This window comes from Cariama cristata, unplaced genomic scaffold (genome assembly GCF_000690535.1).
Source record: "Cariama cristata isolate BGI_N322 unplaced genomic scaffold, ASM69053v1 scaffold7853, whole genome shotgun sequence".
Classification (NCBI taxonomy): Eukaryota; Metazoa; Chordata; class Aves; order Cariamiformes; family Cariamidae; genus Cariama; species Cariama cristata.
In genome coordinates, this window is record NW_009610115.1 from 28649 (window position 1) to 49647 (window position 20999).

A 20999-nucleotide genomic window follows, 5' to 3' on the forward strand; every position below is an offset into this window, starting at 1 on the left:
ACTCATCCACATGCAGTTGTTACAGATATTATTTAAGATGTAATCTGCTACAAAAGGGACTACCTGAGAGTCTTCATAGCCAGACAGATATTTGATTAGAGATTATTGAAAAGAGAAAGCCACTTTTTGCCTTGTAATACCCTTCTCTAATTATGTAATAATTTTTAGCAAATCTTTTCTGGCCTCCTCTGATGACTGATTAGATGGTGAGGCAGAACACTTTAAAGAGATCCAGCTTTTACAAGTCACCATGCCAAGTAATAGCAAAGAGCCAGAAATTACTGTCATTGAGAGTTCAGTTTAATATATTGCGCTCACTGTCTTAGACCAATTGCACGGACTCTTTATTACTGGCTATTTTCCCTTGGGATCCACACAATGTATTTTCTAATTTACAGCTTCATACCGTCTTACAGGAATATGGCTATCATGATTCCTCCTTTCCTTCACATTTCCCTTTCTACAAGGATTTCATATTGCCCATGAAGAGATCATGAATGTTCTTATTAGAACTTATCCTCTAGATCCATAAGCAGTTTAAACCTGAATAAGCCCACCTCACTGACAAAAAAAAAAAAAAAAAAAAAAGTGCAACCATTCCCACTCTCTTCTCCTTCCTACTCATTTTCAACTTCTTGCCCCCTGCTTATAATGGCAGAAGGGTTCATGCTTCACTTCACCACACAGTGAATTGCCTCAGGGAATCGATTGAGGTTAAAACTATCCAGAAAATAAAGGTGAGTTTTAACCTCAATCAGTTTCCCATATGAATAGTTGTCCTAGCAAAAGACAGGGGGGACAAGCGGGATCAAAGACAGAGGAAGTTTGTACACTGAGGGAATCAGAAAACCACTGCTTCAACTCCCCTCAGTTTATGTTTATGAACTGCTTCAGTTTACACCAGACTAAAATTCAACTCAACTGCAGTGTTTGATGCAAAAAATGAAAGGCACCTTTAACATATATCCACTCTGTACCTGCTAAAATGAAGTTTTGTAGCTATTAATGGGCTTCTCCAAAGCATAAGACTATGCAAAGTTTTCCAGTAACACTTGCTTTACATCGTTTTGCAGCAGCTGTCCAAATGCTTTTCAGTAAGGTGAAAGATGGTATTATTTCTAAATGGGAACTGACAGTCTTGTAGGATATTTATAAAGATGCTCCTTCTAATCTCTACAGTATAATTTACAGGTCATTTCCCCCTAGCTGAGCTGTGTAATCATCAAGCAAGTATTATCGAATTATCACAGTAGCATACCACGTTAGAGGTTTTCGGTTAGATGGGTTAGTGCGCAATGAAATTGGGGTCCGTTTGACAGAGCTTACTTGACAGGACCATGCCAGCGCTTCTGCAGAGCAGTTCTGTTCACTTGGCCAACAGCAACGTTTTACACTAAAAAGCTGATACAATTTTCCATTATTCAGATTAAAACAAGTCTTCCAAGTAGAAAAATAATTGTATCATAGTTAGCAATTAAATGCCATGTAGTAAAGCAGTAAATGCTAAGACATTAAAAATTTGCTTTTATCATAGAATTTGTCAAATTTTTAGCCCTATCTTCAATAAGCTGAAATAACACAAATGACATAAACACTCAAGATATTCTGAATAGCTATCTTTGTCACCTAAGTTCTCTGAATGCCAAATTAAAACTAAATAATATGCACTTACAGTAAAGAGATGCATATAACCAATCTGAGTTGTATCAAAGGTAGCATAATATTTATATACACCACAGTGTGGCTCCTAATTATCTAGCACATGGTTTTGACTGCAAAATATATACATATTAAAGACCTTCTGAAAAGGATTTCACTGGGATTTCTACAAGAGTGCTGCAACTACCTAAAAAATTTAAGGCAAACAAGCACTTTCTACTAACAAATATATAGAGACTTAAACAAGGCAATACGGCCTCTAGCAGAACCAGTAAACCACACTTTGATAGGGCTATTCTGGATTCACTCTGGGATTTCAATTAGGTTTTAACTTAAGAGAAAATTAGTCTTATTTGATTCCTTGTATCATTGTACAATTTGGCCCCAGAAGACCATGTATTCTTTTGACATAGCTCAAAAATTTTAGTTTTGGAAGTGAAGAAAGAAATAGCCAATGAAATGTGTCACAAATTTAATGGTACAGCTCTGTGCCTGTGCAGAATTATACCTTCTCAGAAGTATTTTTTCCCTAAGTACCAAAACGTAAGGAAAAACATACAGAACTGCATAATTTCAAGTTGTACTTGTCATGCCATCAAAAAATATCAGTCTTAAATTAAGAACAGATTCTGCCAGATAGTCTTAATTTTCTTAAATCACAGACACTTAACACCAGGAAGAATAAAAGATAGTTTGGACAAAAATTTAAATCATGGATTGTTACTACAAAAAGAAAACTACCAAATTAACCTTTTCTTTAGCTCTGTATCTTTACAGACAAAATATTTTATTCCTTCTGTGTTTAACTGAAGTTGTACAAAAGACAAACGCCCCTGAACAATGTCATTGAATCACTTTTTTCTACATCTCAAGAAACTCAGACGTCAGAAGTAAGGGAGGTAACCCTTTTGTAAAAAGGACAATCAAATCCAGACAACCAAAGGACAAGACAGGGCTATCCAGCACACCCAGTTAATGCATCTCCCTACCTACACAACACAAATCCGTGCGCTGTCTACCCATTCAGCAATGTGCAGCTTCTGAGATACGAACGTATTTGTCAATCACTCATTACACATGTAGGTGGGACAACCCTCACAAAGTGACAAGACTAGTACAGACCAGCTCTGAATTAGGCTACAAAGAACATGCTGTATTTAGGATACTTATCTGTGAGAAATGAAGTTAGGGAGTCATAAACTTGAGAATGTTTGGGTTATTTAAGCACATTGTGGTTAATCTGCTACGTAAATAACCTTCACAGAGCTCATTGCAAAAAACAGGCTATTTCAAGCTAGCTAGCTAGCCTAATAAACTTGAAATTTCCATAACTGGGAAAAAAAAAAAAAAGAAAGAAATAGCATATTCTTTTTTCAACTCTATATTAGCTTCCTGAGATAAAACCATAAAAAAATCACACCAAGCAAAATATGTTGGTCTCCCTACCCCCTGACTTTTTGCATAGAAATACATCTCTATCCTCAACGCTCTTGTACTGTTTCATTCACACAGTGAACCATGTACATACTAAGTATGTATAGGGAGACAATCTGCAAAAATTTTAAAAAGGCAGAGCTTACAACATAGTTCCATAAATGTTACACACATTTCAAGATCACGCATACATGTATCTCAAAGCTTTGGACCACCTACTGAAATTCTGAGCTATTTTTACTGAAATTCTACTTACTGAAATTCTGATCCTACTTTTACCAAAAGTCTTGTTTGATAGTCCAATGTTTTAGGTTGGAAGAAGAGAATTCAGTCAAGGAAAGGACACAGAAGGTCTGCATGCATGAACTAGGAGCTCCTAACAAAACTGAAACATGAAAAGGAAGAGATGGAAGCAGGGACAGGTGATCCAGGAAGAATATGGAAAAACTGCAGGAGTGTGCAGGGAAAGGATTAGGAAAGCCAAGGCCCAGCTGGAGTTGAAGAAGGGCTTCAAAAGCAAAAGGAAGACTATGAAAAATGTGTGCCCACTGCTGAATGGGGAAGGGGACCTGGTGACAAAACACATGGAAAAAACCTCAGTATTCAATGCCTTCCTCGCCTTGGTCCTTACCAGCAAGATTTGCCTTTGGTAATCCCAGGTACCTAAGATAAGAGTGGAAGTCTGGACCAAGGAAGACTTGCCCTTAGAAGACGGAGATGAGGTTAGGGAACATTTAAATGAACTGGACATACATGAGTCCGTGGGGCCTGATAGGTTGCATCCCTGACTGTCAAGGCCACTCTTGGTCTTTGAAAGGTTGTGGCTACCCCAAGAGGCTCCTGAGGATCAGAAGCAAGCACATGTCACTCCAGTCTTCAAGAAGGATGATCCAGGGAACTACAGGCTGGTCAGCCCCACATCAAGCCCCGGGAAGGGGAGGGAGTAAAAACTCCTGGAGGCCATTTCCAAACTTATTAAGGAGAAGGTGGTGACTGGGAGTAATCAGCATGGATTTATAAAGGCGAAATCAAACCTGACCAACCTGATAGCCTTCTACAATAAGATGACTGGCTCAATGGATAAATGAAGAGCAGTTATTATTTATCGTGCAAGGCTTTCGACACGGTCTCTTGTACAACATCCTCATGACAAAATAATTATGAAGAACGTACTGGATAAGTGGACAGTGAGGTGGATCAAAAACTACTCCTCAACTTAGTATGAATGTTTTCAATGGCAATTAGAAGTTATTTTAATGTATGAAAGAGCTGTTACAGGACAATTATCTGTCTTGATGCATAGACATCTGTCCCATAAGTAAAGATGTAAAATATTTATTTCCTGTTAATGTGGGGCATAGCACAGGAAGACTGAAGAGATCAAATGTGCCTCTACATTTGCTATGGAGTTTTGGTCTCACATATGTGAGAGCCTTGTAGCAGATCCACTAGATGGTGCAATCCATCTTCTCCATTAAATGTGTTTGAAGTTTATACACATTAGTATTTAATTTTTAAAGAGGAAAAAGTCAAACTTAATGCTAATCAAGGAAAGGTTTGTTACTGGAAGAACAAGGCACTGAACAGAATGTCGGGTTTCAGGAAAGATCTAGGCTTGAAACTCACATATGTTAGCAGCCAATATCTCCATTTTCAAGAGAAATATGATTTCACCCAATTTCAGAGTATATAAATGAGGTTCAACAAAATTTTCATCACGTGAAAAAGTAGTAATCAGAACAGCATGCTTTGAATGATTTAAGTAACATCAACAGGGAAATAATCAACCCAATGGGGGGTTAGCAGATTTACTGACCAATAAGAATGGCATTCAGTGGCACGGCAGTATTCAAAACCACCTAAAATTTGTCTTAAGTACTTCAGAGGTAAAAACGGTACCCAACTAAGACTAGAATCCCACAGCTACATTCTGATATCTCCCGTGTTATCCATAACCCTGACCTAAAGCTGGTTAGCTTTTCACTTCTGATTCTAATTCCCAGTTTGGGTAAGGGATTAAAGTCAAGATACAGAAATAGAAAAAATTACTGCCAGGTAAGGAGGTGAACTATCTCAATGACAGACTACAGCCTTCATCGGGATCTCAGCCAAATTTTATTTCAGCCCTCGCCGAGTTCCCAAATGTTTGAGGTCTGCCGAATCATTAAGATTCTATACTGCTTATTACTTTCTTGGTAAGTGACTATTTACCATGCAGAATTGTGTGCACTGCCAAGAAAAGTCCCCGACTAGAAAGCAGGGTACGGTGTTTCACTGGCCTCTCAGAAAATGGAACAGGTGCAGGGCTTTCTGCTTGGCAGGCTTAGTAAAAATTAGTAGACCTTCAAAAAGTAATTTATTAGTCCTCTCCTGGCAGTTTTTGGTGGATTTTTACTCTCAGCAATTCCTACTTTTTCTCCTCAAACAAAGTGTTCTTTTTACAGGGCAATGAAGACTGTTAATTGACATATCCTGCAACAGCTGGAAAGGTAGTTGCCTGCAGCCTAACAAAATAAAAAATTTAAAAAAAAAAAATTAAGTAATTCACCAACACCAGTGACATGTTTTGCAAAGGATAACCCCTAAAATTCAAAGAAAAACTGATTTTTTTCTTGAAAGGAATATAAATTGCACCCTAATACGTTAGAAAAATGATACCAAACACTCATTTATTCTCCACTTTGTGAAAGCAGTTCTACAAACTGTGATAAGGAACTACAAAACAATACCAACTTTGCTAAAATTAGTGGAATATTTCTTGAGTAAATATTTTCCTTGTGGGCATTTTCCTTTTGGAAAATGTTCATTTGGAAAAAAAAAATCCTCATGGAAACATGTCTGCTGTCATGAAATCTTGTCTAAAAAGTCACTGCTTTTTTGATGATATATCAGCCTAGTGCCATAAAAATATTTTGGTTCTTCATTTCACTTAAGAATTTTAAACATTTTCAGAAGTAACCATATCTTGCTTAATAATCTGTAAAGTGTAAATAGAAAGTATGGAACGAAAAGATGGAAAGTTAGCCCAGAAACTTACTCAATTATATCAAAGTCACTACTGACAGTACGTTTAATAGTATTTTTACACAGAGATCATCCATAATGCTTTTGCCCGTTATTATTTCGTGTCATGCTTGCATATACCACTGACCTTATGGAGTGCAGGAGCCATTACTGGCACCAAAAATCCATTGTAAATGTAATTCACAAGCTGGTGACGTATCAAGGGATGTGCCACCTAAGAGGGTGGGGGAGAGAAAGACACAGAATAGTTCCAGTGAGATTTAAAACAAGACAGGGCACAGACTATTAGCCACTACCAAAACCCTTTCCCATTTAACAAGACGTGTTCATTTGTCCTTCTCACCAGCACTTGCTATGATTCAGGGTCTTAAAGATTTTTCCTTCTTCAAAGAAATGCACAAACTATGTTTAATTACAGCAAGCCTGCCAAATTTAGAGAACAGGGCTTTTCAATCTCCCTGCATGCTAACAAAGATGACTGGATGGACAGAAAAGCATGTATACCCATGCATCAAAGGAAGATTTGAGATTCTAAATTTAGCTCCTGCAACCTCGTCAGGGTCACATGAAGGTGGATTTGCCATTGTTAACTTGTCCTCCTACAAGAAGAAAAAGCAGAACAGCTGCTTTCCTGTAGTTCAAGAATAGGTAAAAGCACGCTCCAGCTATGGGGTAAGAACATACTGTTCACATGCCCTTCTCCCAATGACTGGAAAACAAACACAAATGAAAACAAACCCTACATTTTTCACTTAATAAGTTGCTTAGGAGCTTTAAAAAAATGACCTGTTAGTAGAAGCCAAAAGGTTACATCCATAATGAAGCATTCATTTTGTTTTCACAAAGAAAACATATTATCAATTCATGCATTTGAAAGAAATTTCATAAAAGAAAAAAAAATTCCATTCAGAAGCATTCTAAGTTAATATATTGTGTTTGAGGTTCACACAGAGACTGGAATGTCATAGCCCACATATGGCCACAAATACATTCTCCAACTTACAATTCTTCCCAGACTTCCTTTAGTTTGTAACACTTACTTTGGAAAGGGGAAGAAAAAAGGGTTGCCCTTCCTATGCTGTGAGATTCAGGGAAAAAGTAATAAATGGCAAGAGGTCTTGGCTACACTGTCCCTTTTTAATCTCTGGCCAAAGTTTTTGGGTCAACACAGAACAAGCCACTCTACAAAGATTATCCCATGCATGGAGCAAAAATTGCTGCAGTAATTGAGCTGTAGAAAGACTATAAAGACACAACCAAGCAGCAGTCAGAAACTGCTTTTTTTCTGCATGTCAGCTGAAGATCTTTAACCATTTTGAATTTATTTGAAAAGTGGCTTTAAAATAATATCATCTTCTTTAATTTGTCTGTGGTAACCTTGATATCAATTTTTTTTTAAGAGAGGTATCAAAATATGACCTCCTGCAAATGTAGGTCTGTAGAGAAATTCTGCTTAGATACCAAAATGAATGTTGTCTCCTCTTCACGTTTAAACATGTATGTTAAAATTCACGTATATTCACATTTAAAGAATGACGGCTACTATTATTTTCACTTGTTCAATGCTTTAAGAGACAGTCAGTTACTTTACTGTATTTCACACACATCTAACTAAAACATATCTTTTATTTAACAGTAAATGTGACTAAATTTTCAATCCTATTCAGCACATTTCTTCAAGTAACACATAAACCCACAGTTTCTGCAGAATTTATATCATGTTTTAATAAAATACTGGACAATGGTTCTATAGGGTTTTCTAGCCTTAAAACCAATATAAAAATACAAAAATATCATTTTACATTTAGATTAGAGAAAAAATAGTAAGGGATCGAAGTCAGAAAAAAAAGAATTGTAATCAAGAAATAATCATTAAGAACAGAAAGCAGATTCAAAACAGGCCAATCTAAAATGAATTTATGCTTCTGGGAAGATACCTAAGTTCTGCTTGGAAAGCTTTCTTTATGCAGTACTCACAAACAGGCAAAACAGACTATTTTCTTTTGTATGCTATTATGAGAGCTTAGACAAACACAGAATGTTTTTAAGCGGTTAAATATATAAAGACTACATTTTCCCACATGTGAAGGCATTCAATTTACTTCTAGTATCAACAGTGGTATTAAAATGCAATCTTTTTTTTTTTTTTTTTGAAAGCAGAAAATCCTCCCAGTTACATCATGAAATATCAAGCTGCCACACAAATCTACTGCTTCCATTTGAAACATTTGTCACCTGAAAACCAAAAACATATTAATTCATCCCTATAACCAGGACAGACAGCACAATCCATTCATTTTATAAGCAACTTACTTCAGTGTAACTTAAAAAGTCCATGCCATTAATAAAAGTAAATAAGCTCTAAAATTCACAAACTTCTGCAGAATATGTAAAAAACTACTACTTCAAAAGGACAGGTCAACTCTTCTCCATTACCTGTATCACAGCATTGCAAAATTCAAGGGAATTCATGAATTGTACAAGGGCTGGTGACAAGAGCCAGTCATCCTTCAGCAGACAGTGCCACTCTTCTCCTTTTTCTTCCAGCTTTGTAGGCAAAGATGAATAGAGGCCACTTAGTCCTGTTGCTAGCACCTGTATTTCAAAGTCGGAAGAGAAATAAGTTAACTTCCCAACTGTCCATCTGCTTGAATGGCACTGCCACAAATGGTTTCTTTTACTAGTTTTAGTAACATAAGAGTGTTGAGATTAATTTCATTTCCTTTAGAAAGAGTCCTGTGGTAGAAAGACATGAATATTTTAAAGAGCCTTCCATATAATATCCTTCTTTCAAGAGCTGGTATTTAGGAGAAAGTGATGGAGAAAATCATGTTGTCTTACTCTTTTTTTTTTTTTTTTTAAATCCAAAGTTACAATTTCTTTTTAAATACTTCTAAAATAATTTTATACTTTCCTTCAGTCCCTTCCAGAAGCAGCCACCACTCTCATGTATCTACAGCTCGTCTTTCGTTGGTGACTCAAATGTTACTGCTTACACACGCCTATATGAAGTGATTTCACTCAAAAATGTGAAACATTAGAAATGAAGGGAGAAGGGCCTCCATCAACAAAAATGAAGTTCAGCCTCATGTAGACCACAGATATATGTTGACTTTCATTCCTAGGCACTCGAACTCAGCTGAATCCACTTTAAAAAATAATTTTCTAACCGTTGTAATTTCTTATTTTCCTCTCTTATTTATTTGGAAGGGGGAAGGGAAGAAATAAAAAAGCCTGAAATAAATTATTATATAGATCTTGTTTCCAGCGATATTAAGGCTTACTGCTGATTTATGTAGAATATATCACTGAAGCACAAGATTGTATTTTTAGTTACAATTTAAAAAGCATATTTCCAAAAAGGCTTTTCAAATTTTACTGAATATATCTAGAGTATTGGTAGTTTCAGACCAAGTTTTTAATTAAAGTTATTTGAAGCTGGAAACTTTCTAAATATTATTTAGAACTCTTATCCTTCTGACATGATTTTATACAACTTCAGGGTAATTTTTTAAGATGATCCTCCTTTCAATGGGAAAATTAAGACTCAGCCTGATGGAAATCTTTTTAGTTTTCATTCAAAAGACTCTTGTAAGAAGTTTTCCTCCTGCTACAAAGGCCTACTTGGTACCTACAGGGCTAGATAGTCAAAGCTCAGATGAAACACAACTGTTTTATTGATTAGAAAACAAACAGTTGACAACGTGCAGGTCAAAGACCAAGGGTTCACAGAAGGGGATTCAGGTTTTGATCATATGCAAGCATAACCATTTATAATTGCTAACCCATCCAGTCAGACAAAGGCTGTCTTTCCAAACACTTTCCAATCCTAAATCACATAATTTTGAAGATGGATTTATTCTGGTATACATAATTAAGCCAATATTAAGGCAAGAGAAGGGTGGAAATACTCTGAAAAATTCACTGCTTTAGCACACTGCTACTTTTTTATGCACATATATACACTGATGTATCAAAGAAAGATCCTGGAGATATGTTAAAAAACTAAGATGCTAAAGCCATTGAGCAAAGCTTCATTTGTATAGTCTCATTCTTCTATAACCAGAATCTTTTTTGGTTTTGAACTCCTCTACCATGAGAGAGAAAGTAAAAAGTTAGGAAGATCTTTCTAGGCCTATAGAACTACCTATACGTAACTCACACACACACTTACACTCACAAACCCAGGCTTCAGATGATTCTAGGAAGGAAAAAATTCTGAAGAGAGAACTTGAGTTACTTTTGTGTTGCAACCTGTTAATTAACGCACACTTGATTTTCCATTGTCTGCTTAAAATTTAATTGCAATTCATAAACACATACGTAGCCTCCCAGTAAGCAATCTGATTTTCAGAACTGCGGACTATCCACATTTCTCCTTCATAGGTAAGTTTAGTCCTTAGGCACAAGAAACCAACCTTGAAGAAAACATACTACTCTCCACTAACGGAGTAGTGAACTCACTATCGGTCAGTGTCTTGAAGTGAAGAATTCTTTAGTTTGTCTGACTTACGGAAGTAAGAAGTGACAGATTTAGCTGCTAAAAAATCTCTGTTTAAAAAGCTCTTATTTTTGCTATGAAGTACAACACAAATGGCTCTGTGAAATTATGTTTCTAAAGCACTGAGACAGAGAGCAGCCACTGTAAGCAATTTCATCTCTTTAGGTAAAAAAATTTGAAAATTTTCATAGGAGTATATGGTATAAACAGGATTACCATTTGAAATTACTAACATAACTCTTCACATTCTATAAGCAGGCATATAAAACAATGCACATATATAGACTACGTTACAGAGCTTTAAGCAGTAAAATTATAAACATCAATAAAAAAAAAATCTGAAAGGGAAGGAAATTAATGAGTTCACATCCTGGAAGGGCAAGATTGTTTTCATTTTTTGTTTTAACCAGAGAAGTGTCCTTTTAAACTTCTCCCAGCATTTGTCATGTTAACCCTACACGCTCATCTACTTTCCCAAGCCTCTCAGCAGTTTCTCTCTCACCATCAAATCCTGAGTCTCTCTGCAAACCAGTCTCCTTGATTTATTTACTTTCTCTTGACTCACAGAAGACACTGGCCAAGTATGTGATTTGTAATTAAGACACATTATATGATTAAAATGTGTTGTTAATATATAGTCAATTGCTATCTGGCCAATTCCTTCCCTTTCATAATTCCCTTTCCTCCCACATCCATAGTCTTTCTGTCTCTGTGCAGCCTCAAATTTTCAAGGACATTGCAGAGCCATACCTCCTCATGCTTTAATACTCACTCTCCTAAGCTGTGAGGCATTTAATACAAAGCTTTATGGAGAGACTTTGAGATACTACTCAGCTCAAAATTCTTTAGAAACATTGTCTTCTTATTATAACCCTGAACAGACAATATCTTCAATCAGATTCTGAAAACGTTCAGGTCAAAACATGACAAAAATGATATGGCAGAAAAATCTCTGTAAAATCAGAAGAATTTGCCCAATAGTTGGCCTACACATTCTGTGTTAAAAATATCTGTTAGTCACGTATCTTACTGAAGCCTGTCCCCTTCCTTCTTTATTAGCTTGTCCACCTACAGTTTTGAATACTATGGACAATCCAGTTTTAAAAAGCTGCTAACCAAAGTTAGCTCAAAAAATAGTATCAAGAAAGCCTTCAGGTTCACTTTGGCATAGTTTGGCATTCATGAACCATTAATTCAGGTACATGAGGCAGCAGAGATGTATGGCCAGACCCCATCCCAGGGCATGTCTATACTATGCAATAAGGCATGGTAAAGAAAATCCTACATGCTACCAACCAACTTGGCCCCAGAACCAGAGATAGCATCAACACGGTGCCACCCAAACGCCACTCCTCTCAGCACAGGACCACGCTAGCTGTTTTACAGAGCAGCTGAGGCCACATCTGCACTGATTTGAGTGATGTACAGCAACACCACTGACACCTACAGAGTCTTCCACCAGAACAAAACCTGTTCCTTCAGCTCATCACACTCAAATTCAAAAAGATGTTGTGCTAGTGAGCTAATTCTATGGCATTGCATTAAAGTTTTATTACAGACTTAGGGCAGTCTCATTACTGTTCAGAAAAGTCTGATTTTAGCACATTTTGACAAGAAGCCTTCCTAATTAGAATGATTGTCAATCATGGCTCCCTGCTGTTTGAAGGTTAATATAGCCGGCTTTTATCTTCAGTGTAAAAAGGTGCTTTTTTTTTTTTAATTAATTGAAAGATGTAATTACGGAAGTTATAGCATGGATCCAATAACGGTACCTGTCTCAGGGACAGTTTTAGAATCAAGTTCATATTCTTTAGCAGCATCTATTAAACAAGGTCAACTGGAGTCCCTCAGCACAAGAAATTCGATGCAACGTTTACAATTGACAAAGGAAACTATTTAGAAGTTTTGTTTTGGAACTTGTAGGCCGCCTCCAGCCTGCAAACCTGGCTCTGCCCTGCTGCTCAAAGGACACAGCAGTCCCAGAGTAGATGGAAACCTACGGCTGGAAGAGCTGTTGTGCACTAATGTTTAAGGCAGGGATTCTCATGTTCTCTGCGCTAAAGCTCTCTGCTTTGGTAGCTAGGTAAGGCTCCTCTCCTCTTCATTATTTCTGGCATTTATTAAACTAAAATGCAAGCCACGCAGAAAATAAAAGAATCAGTCTAAAAACTGGTACACAAGAGCAACTTTTCTACAGAATGATATTTGGTTTTGAACTCATCCATTGCTGACCTCAAACTGACTTTAGTGATAAGGCATGAAGAAGTACGTGTTGTCATGTTCATTCTGCTTTAGCTTTTAAAACTGCAGTAGGGTAGCTTTGTTTGTTAAATTAGATTACTTACTTGTTTAACAGCAAGGTTTTCTATTCATGTAGTAAAGACTGATTTGCCAGATGTAACAACAGAACACTACTACGAAGTTTTCTAACAGAGTACAACATAGCAAGATGGTGGTTTGCCTGAGTTGGCCACAGAAACATCCAATTCTGCATCAAACAGCAAGTCTCCCTTTTAACTTGCAGAAATATTACATTTCTATAACACTTACAGTATTTTCACACTTGCTTTTTGAACTGTTGAACTGATGTTGCAGTGTGGCAAGCGCAGTCAGTTTAAGCTAGCACTGCCACCAGAAACAGTAGCCTCAGAACATCTTGTTCCCATTTCTCACTCCCTTCACTCCCCGAATCTCATAGGGGCCTTCGAGTGAGACCAAACAGGTTTCCCTCCCAGCAAGTTCTGCTACAACTTCCATCAGTTTCCCAATTCAGTTCACTGTGTGACTGCAAAAACACTTGTGCTGGCCAAAAACCGCAAGACACTGCTATGGAAACAAGGAGTAAGACTCTGTTTGGCAGTAGGGCTGGCTTAAGCAGCATTACAATTTGTGAAATAGCTGTTAGCAGAAGCAAATTTGTTACAACACATCTTTATCAAAAAAGACAGAAAAGAATGAGAAGAATATAGGGAAGACAATTTAGCATTGAAGATCAAGCAAAACAAGAACAACTTACTGGGCAAAAATAGGTGTTTTCTGCTATGTGGTTTGCAACAACATTGTTTTCTGCAGACAGAGACATTATGAAAAGCAGCGCATCACGGGCCTGTTGGCCTACTGTTCCTTCTCGATGGATGAAGGGAATCAGTAGGGAAAATATGAGGAAATTGGCAGCTCCTTGGTCCTCACTGGTGTGGAAAAACAATTCTAAAATGGAGGGATCTTTGGCTATTATAGAGCAGAGCTGGTTCAAGAGGACAACCAACTCTGTTTCCACTGTTGGAGTGGCTGTTCCTGAGCAGGAACTCAGCAACATCATCAAAGGCTTCAAGATGGGCTTGTGATGCAGCAAAGGCTGATGAGACTGGGTTACTAGCATTTCATACATTTTGAGTTGCTCGATTTTTGTCTCATCGGTGAACTCTCGCCGTAGGCTCCAAAGAAAAAGCTTCTCCATGATGTTTTCTGAGACCACAAACTCCAGAATAGGACCCATCGAGGCATCCTTTGCTTGCTCCTCAATTAATAAGAAAAGCATGTGCTCCACATAATTCTGAACAGTGCTGGCCTCATCAGGTGAAACTGCCCCATACTTTGCCTGAGTGTTTTTCAAAGGATCATGCTTCTCTAAGATTTTCAGAACCTACAGAGAAACAAAGGCAGATCCGTTATTTGAATGCATTTTTCAAAAATATGCACTTACCCCATAAGGAAAAAAAATAAATCAAATTTCTTAACACAAAAAGTGCAAACTCTTTTTATGCTTTTAGTTTTTCCTCTGTCAAACTTTCTAAATTTAGAAGTTCCACATTTGGCATATACGAGGCCAAAACATAATGCTTTGGGGTTTTTTTGTGTTTTTTTTTGTTTGTTTGTGTTTTTCTTCATGGGTTTGTGGGGGTTTTTGTTTGGTTTGGTTTTTTTTTGGTTTTTTTTGTTTGGTTTTTTTTTTTTTTTATTATACGAGGCCAAAACATAATGCTTTGGGGTTTTTTTGTGGTTTTTTTGTTTGTTTGTGGTTTTCTTCATGGGTTTGTGGGGGGTTTTGTTTGGTTTGGGTTTTTGTTTTGTTTTTTTGTTTTTGTTTTTTTTTTTTATAGGCACCTGAATTTGCCCACTTATCCTATTGCTGAAGACTTGGGGTTCTCTGAAATATGGATAAACCAGGTTCCCTTAGCCTTCAGAAACTGAGTTTCAATGATGTTTGAAATAAGTTTCTTTGTCACAGAGGACTGAAATCAAAGGCCCTGCTCTTCAGACGAGTAACTGTGCTCAGGAGTATCAGTATCATGAGATGATTTCCAGTAGTAACTGTAGGCAACCCACAGAGCTGATCTTTCCTTGTCACATCTTATATGGTACCAAATGGCCACTGATGTCCACATACTCTTGCAACATTCAATGTAGATTTAGGATTCAGTAACAATTGTCTTCCCAGCGCTTACACACCCGGTTTAAATTCTATTCTGCACGCAATTAATGAAGCTCATTGTCTGTGAAACAACCTTTAGCCTTTTTGTGGAGAATAACTGCCACAAAACCACAAAGGAACAGCAGCTCCCCTAACATGACAGCATCACTAGAGTTAAGTGAGAAAAGGTGACTCCTGAATGATGGCTCCTGTGACTCTGGAAATGTCTCAGAAACACCACCACTCATCTCTGCTTGCTTCTCAGGATAGCCAAAAAACAAGAAAAAACAGCAGCAAAGAAATCAATTTTATATAAACTGTCAGTTATTCATATTGCTGCAGCAAATAAGACCTTATGGTGCTCAGAGCAAAACATCTTTGCCTAAAAGCAATTATAACCCTGATGACATGCAAACAATTCTTAGAATATGCTGAAGTGCATAATCTGCATCTACCCATAATAAGCAACACTGCATACAGCTTCGCACCATGCACCTAATATACTCTACAACAGACAGGCAAGCCTTACTCAGCACAAAGAAAGGAAGCACAGAGGTTTGCAGCAGGGTACAAGTCACAGTGAATCACTAGGAAAGCCAGTAAGAAGGTCTAGGCCTTCCATAAGACATTACCATGTCCTACCACTTCCCATTTAGATGCAAATCTGGAGTTCAAAGTGTGATTAGTAAAGCCTAACCGTACCTTGAAAGGTCAATTACCTTTGCATTTAAAAAATGTTTCAGTGTCATCTAACTACATTCTGCATAAAAGACGTTTGTCCCCGAGCAATTCAGGATTACCCCAATAGAAAGAATGAAGCAAATTCCTATTAATGCAGCTTACTTCAAATGAATAAAACTAATTAACATTACCTGTGCCCAGTGTGTTCTAAACACTATCATGCATGTTTCTGGGTCAACACCCTGCAGGCTTGGAGCCTGCCGACTTTTCCTGATACTGGTTCCAGAGGACATTATAAATTTTCCAAAGGTCAAGCCAACTAGGCCATGCTGGATTTCTTTTTAAGTCCTGTAGTTGGCCATAGATGTTCAAGCATCATGATGAGACTGGTATTGTGCTTTGAGCTTTGGTATCCACAGAAATCTGTTTAAAACAAAACACACATATACCTATGCACAACAAGTTATAGCGTATAACAAAAAAAGACATACGTAAAGAGAACACTAAAACCTTTTTTCTTTTAATTCAGTTTGAGGAAAGAATTTTTAAAGCATGTTATATAGGACCATCTTCTCAAACTTTTGACTGAATTAAGGTGCTACTGAAACAAATACGCATAACAGAAGCTCATGCAGTAAACATTTTATCCTTATGTCACTACATTTTTAGGTTTTCATTATGACATTTTTGTCATCTGACCACTCCTCTCTTCAGAGTTGCTTAGTAACTAATGTTGTATAAACTACACAGTTAAAAAGAAGTACAGGTTATTTCTCTATTTTTTTTCAAACAATATTTCCATTAATAATTACAAATACTTAAAATTTTCCGTCAGAAAGCATATCATAAACAGTTGAAAACATCTGTAGAACACCATATGCAATTAGAAGGATGCATCTGTATTGATACAAAAGTAACCAAAACCAAACAACATAAGAGATAAAACCTTCATGTATCCAAAGCCAAATAAATTGAGATGTCATATTAAAGGACTGTAAGAATAAGAACATTGAAACATTCTTTTCATCCATTATTTAATATCCCAGATATCTGAGTATCAAAGCAGTTGCACACCTGCAGGGGAAAGTTAAAATGAAACAAAGACTGATATCTTCCAGATATTTGAGAGACTTCAGAGAAAATATATTATTCCCTCAAGCACCAATATCTAAGTCACACTGTTCCCCCTTTTTTAATCTAATTCAGTTTTGGGGGAAAAAAAAAACAAAACAAAACAAAACACAAAAAACCCACAACACACCAAACCAAACCACGCTAAAAAACCATCCAAAAAACCCAACCCAAACCAAACCTCCACAACACCAATGTACAAATGCACTACAAGTTCCTACAGCTCATGTAAATCATAGCGGATTTTTATTTTCATTAGAGACTGCATTTTTGAAGTGCTCTCCTTTTCTCTGGTGTTCATTAGGATCCCAGGGCCCCTGGATATTCATTGGCTTAGTGAAATACATGAGGGAATTTTTGTACCTTAAGTTGCCACAGCCCATATAGCAATTCTTTGCCAGTGTAGTAGGTATTTCTCTGCATATATCTTAAAAGATAAAAATCTTTTCTCTACAGTGGGCATCTCTGTTCCCTGCATGTGCTCTGTTTATATTCTTGAAACTGTTAGCACAGGAAAACACACAGCCTGTCTCAAAAGTAGCAGCAACTCTTGCTGTTTTCAAAATGTCCAAAAACGTACAGGGTACAACTTTAAGATTTCCAAGGCAAGCAAAAAGCAAAAGACAGTTATGCATTCCCCTGTATCTATATATGTATATTCACATGTTCAAGATTCTGCAAGAACTGCACGATCAGTCTCCCCACTCCATCCTAACCCTTGCTCCTTACAACAGATAAGATGCATTTCCCATGCATTTTGTAAACACTCTTATGCAATACAATTAACACAATCTAGTTCATCCTTTTGCAGATAAAACATTCCATGTGCAGAGAAGCCAGCATAAATCCCAGACGGTTTATCTGTTTGGGTAGCACTGCTTCCAGAAAGATGCTAGCGCTCCATACAAGCTACTCTCCAGATAATTAACCACCCGGAACCAGATGCACTGGAGAGTATTGTGCAAAACCAGTGAGAATTAGCTCATGAGAGCCAGCCAATGCTGGGAAAAGAAGTAATCCTTCATAAAACATCATGAAAACCTCCTTGCCCCTCTACTCTGCCCACACTTCTCACCTGCCTATCTCTTCTACTCTTACACTGGCCTTACATTTCCAACCACTCTTCTTCCCAGCAGTTCAGTTCATAGGCTCATTTACTTGAAGGCACCTACCTGCATACTGCTGCTTCTTAAACAGTCCTGTAAAAATGAATAGTACTATTTCTACATTACTGATGTTCCTGAACAAGGAGGGAAAAAAATAAAAATAAAAAAAAAAACCAAATCAAAGTCGCAAGTGGATTTGAGAACCCAACTTCAGAGGCCTAGCATCTGGTTTTTTTATCATCCCTGACTTAGGTAGGTACCACTGTATGTTCAAGGCACAGCTTCTGGTGACTTCCGCTTGCAGCTCTGAGAGCTCATGTCTACCAAAAAACACTCAGAAAACAAGATGCATGCTTAGAGATGATTTAGAAAAAGCCTGCTCTAAGTAGTTTGCCCAATACAATACCTAATAATCCAAAGGAATATTTAATTGACCTCTTCTTCAGATCACCAGTCCACTTCCTGGCAGTTCCCTCTTTGTCAGCCCTCTCCTTCAAACAGAAATCTTCCTGTTTCTCTAAAAGTTCAGCAGACTCCTCCAGGCAAAATTGTCCTTCACTGCACAGCCCTGATTGACCCTTCAAGCAGATCTGTCTTGTGCATGAAATGAAGCAAGCAGCTTTGGAAAAACTAATGTCATCGTGTAATTAAAGATGGTATCATAAGGTGCTGCAAGAGAACTTAATTAACAAAGCAGAGGCAAGCTCAATTCTGGAATTTACGAGTTGCTTGACTTTACAACTTAGAGGTTGTTTCAATGTAGACCTTGGCATGTTATTTAAGAATTTAAATAAAAGAAACTGATATTACACACCTAGATATCACATGACAAATTCTGTCAGCAGTACAGCAGGGTGACACCAAGAGTAGAATTGGAAACTTCAGATCAGCCTCCACTATTCAAGATAGTAAACAACAATAAGGCAGATTATGGCTTTCTTCAAGAATGCTGATAAAAATCAAAGATCAGTGACGTAAGCCTCTTGAGATACCTGCAAAGCTCTAGGATGTACCATGCACAGGCAGTCCAAAACTATTTAACCCGTTACCCTCTCTTCTCCTCTAATCTGTTCTAATTAGCTGTCCTCCCCAGCCTTCGCAATTTTCTTTTTTCCTCATGGATCTTTCCAATCCTGGCCTCAAACTCTACTCCACAAACTCCAAGACAGTAGTCATTCCCTCCCCATCAGACAGACCCTTCTTTAAGTAACCACTTCTATCTTGTAGCTCTCTAAACATACTTTTTTTGGGTAGAGGTTCCATACTGGTGCTTCAGTCATTAGATTCCAGAAATATTGCCCTACTTCTCTGCAGCTATGAGAAGACCTAAAGTGAACAGAAATGGTACATTTCTCCCCACACATTCAAAATACAGCAAGATGCCAAGAGAGCCAGTGGCAGAGCCATTGTTCTGTTCGCATGTCCAGTAGGAAAGCTCACTCCCCACAGAAGTGCTACTTACTGACATTTGTGTAAGAATTTATAACCACAACTACAATACTGAACACTCAAGTCCTGCCTCTGTTAACAGCCTACTGCCTAAACCGATGACTGCTACGGTCTGCACTTGTAGTATGGACATCTTTTCCTACACAAGAATATCCTAACTCTAGCCACCACATATAAAGAACAGATATAGGCCTGTGAGAGAAGTCTTCCAAGACAAGCAGGCGTGTCCTCTTATCTCCTGCATAAAGTCCCCTAAGGCCCTATTTATCCAAGATACTCAAGAGCTTCTTGCTATTTTTAAGTCTCCATTTGGGCACACTCAAATTACAAGACTGAGTTCTCAGATACACAGATCATTAACAACTGCCAGCATTTTGATTCAAATCGGATCTGTTTCAGAGTTAGATGACACTAGACCAGAACAGCAAGGGTTTTCAGTGTTGCTAACTCTAGAGATGCCTATGCTACCAACCACAGAACAGTTTTAGGAAGGTTCCCTCAAGCGGATGTTGCATGCATCCCACCTGGTCCATGTACTGTATTTGTTATTACAGGCACAAACACTACCCCATTGCTTGATAAAGATCTTAGGAGTATGTGATTGACGAACTATAAAATAGCAAATTCATCTCCAGCATTTATGTATTCTAACTAAAACCTGCACCTAACAGCATACTGCATGTACATACATATACATACAATCATAAGATTAAAGCCACTTACATCTTTAATAGCAAAGAATCACGAAGATCATTCATCCCTTGATGACAAACAGTAACATCTCAGTAAAATTCAGTCTAACAGTTCATTCTGAACGTTCACTCCTACTGCACAAATTCATCACAAACAGATTGTACAAAGCGTCAAATGAAGAACAAAAATACCAAATTTAAATTATTAGCTGAAAACAACCTGCCTGCAGCAAATATTAAGTTGATGAGGGCTAAGTTCACTTGCATCTAGCCCAGCTATCGGATCAGAAATCCAAGAGTAGTGAGAGAACACAGACATTGTCCTCACAGTGGCCAATATTATGGCTTTTTAATAATGTCTAATTTACAAGTAATAAGACAGCAACAAGCAGACTGCAATGTGCAATAGTAGTTCAAAGATCAAATCAATTCCCTTAAGGAAGCAAATATTTCCAGTCTGGAAAGCATCTTGGGATGCTGGGATTTCCTTAGTACGACAAACCACTAATAGATTGCGTAGGCTCAAAGACTTCAAACTCTGCAATAGTGTTTCAAAGAGCATACAAAGCTTTTGACAACTTAAGTGGTCACAGAGTAGATCCTAAAAACAGTATACCCATTTTAAACAGGCAAGTAATTGAATTGGAAGAGATGCTATCTTTCAAGATACATATCAATCTAAAGTTAGCATGCTCTAGTTACAGCAGGAGTAGAAAGAATATATTCATTGTATTTGTGGTGAGCAGTTTTTGCTGCTAGATTAGTAAGTTTTCTTGATTATTTTGCAAGACCAAATATGCCACAGTAACTGCAACATCACATTATTCCCTGTGAAGTAAAACTCACTCCAGCTAAACAGGACAAATAACCTGACCATATTGAGTCCAAAGGTGAGAAGGTAAATTAATTTA

The 20999-nt window shown here is 37.5% G+C and overlaps 1 protein-coding gene across 1 annotated transcript in view; it reads right to left on the reverse strand.

Annotated features, from left to right (window-relative positions):
* The window catches only part of LOC104159773 (protein FAM160A1-like), a 35699-nt gene extending 19696 nt beyond the window's left edge, over nucleotides 1–16003 (reverse strand). The window contains 4 exon segments of the mRNA XM_009697768.1: nucleotides 6245–6331; nucleotides 8554–8712; nucleotides 13635–14261; nucleotides 15902–16003. Coding sequence (XP_009696070.1) covers nucleotides 6245–6331; nucleotides 8554–8712; nucleotides 13635–14261; nucleotides 15902–16003 — 975 coding nt within the window.
* Nucleotides 16004–20999: the final 4996 nt, after the last annotated feature.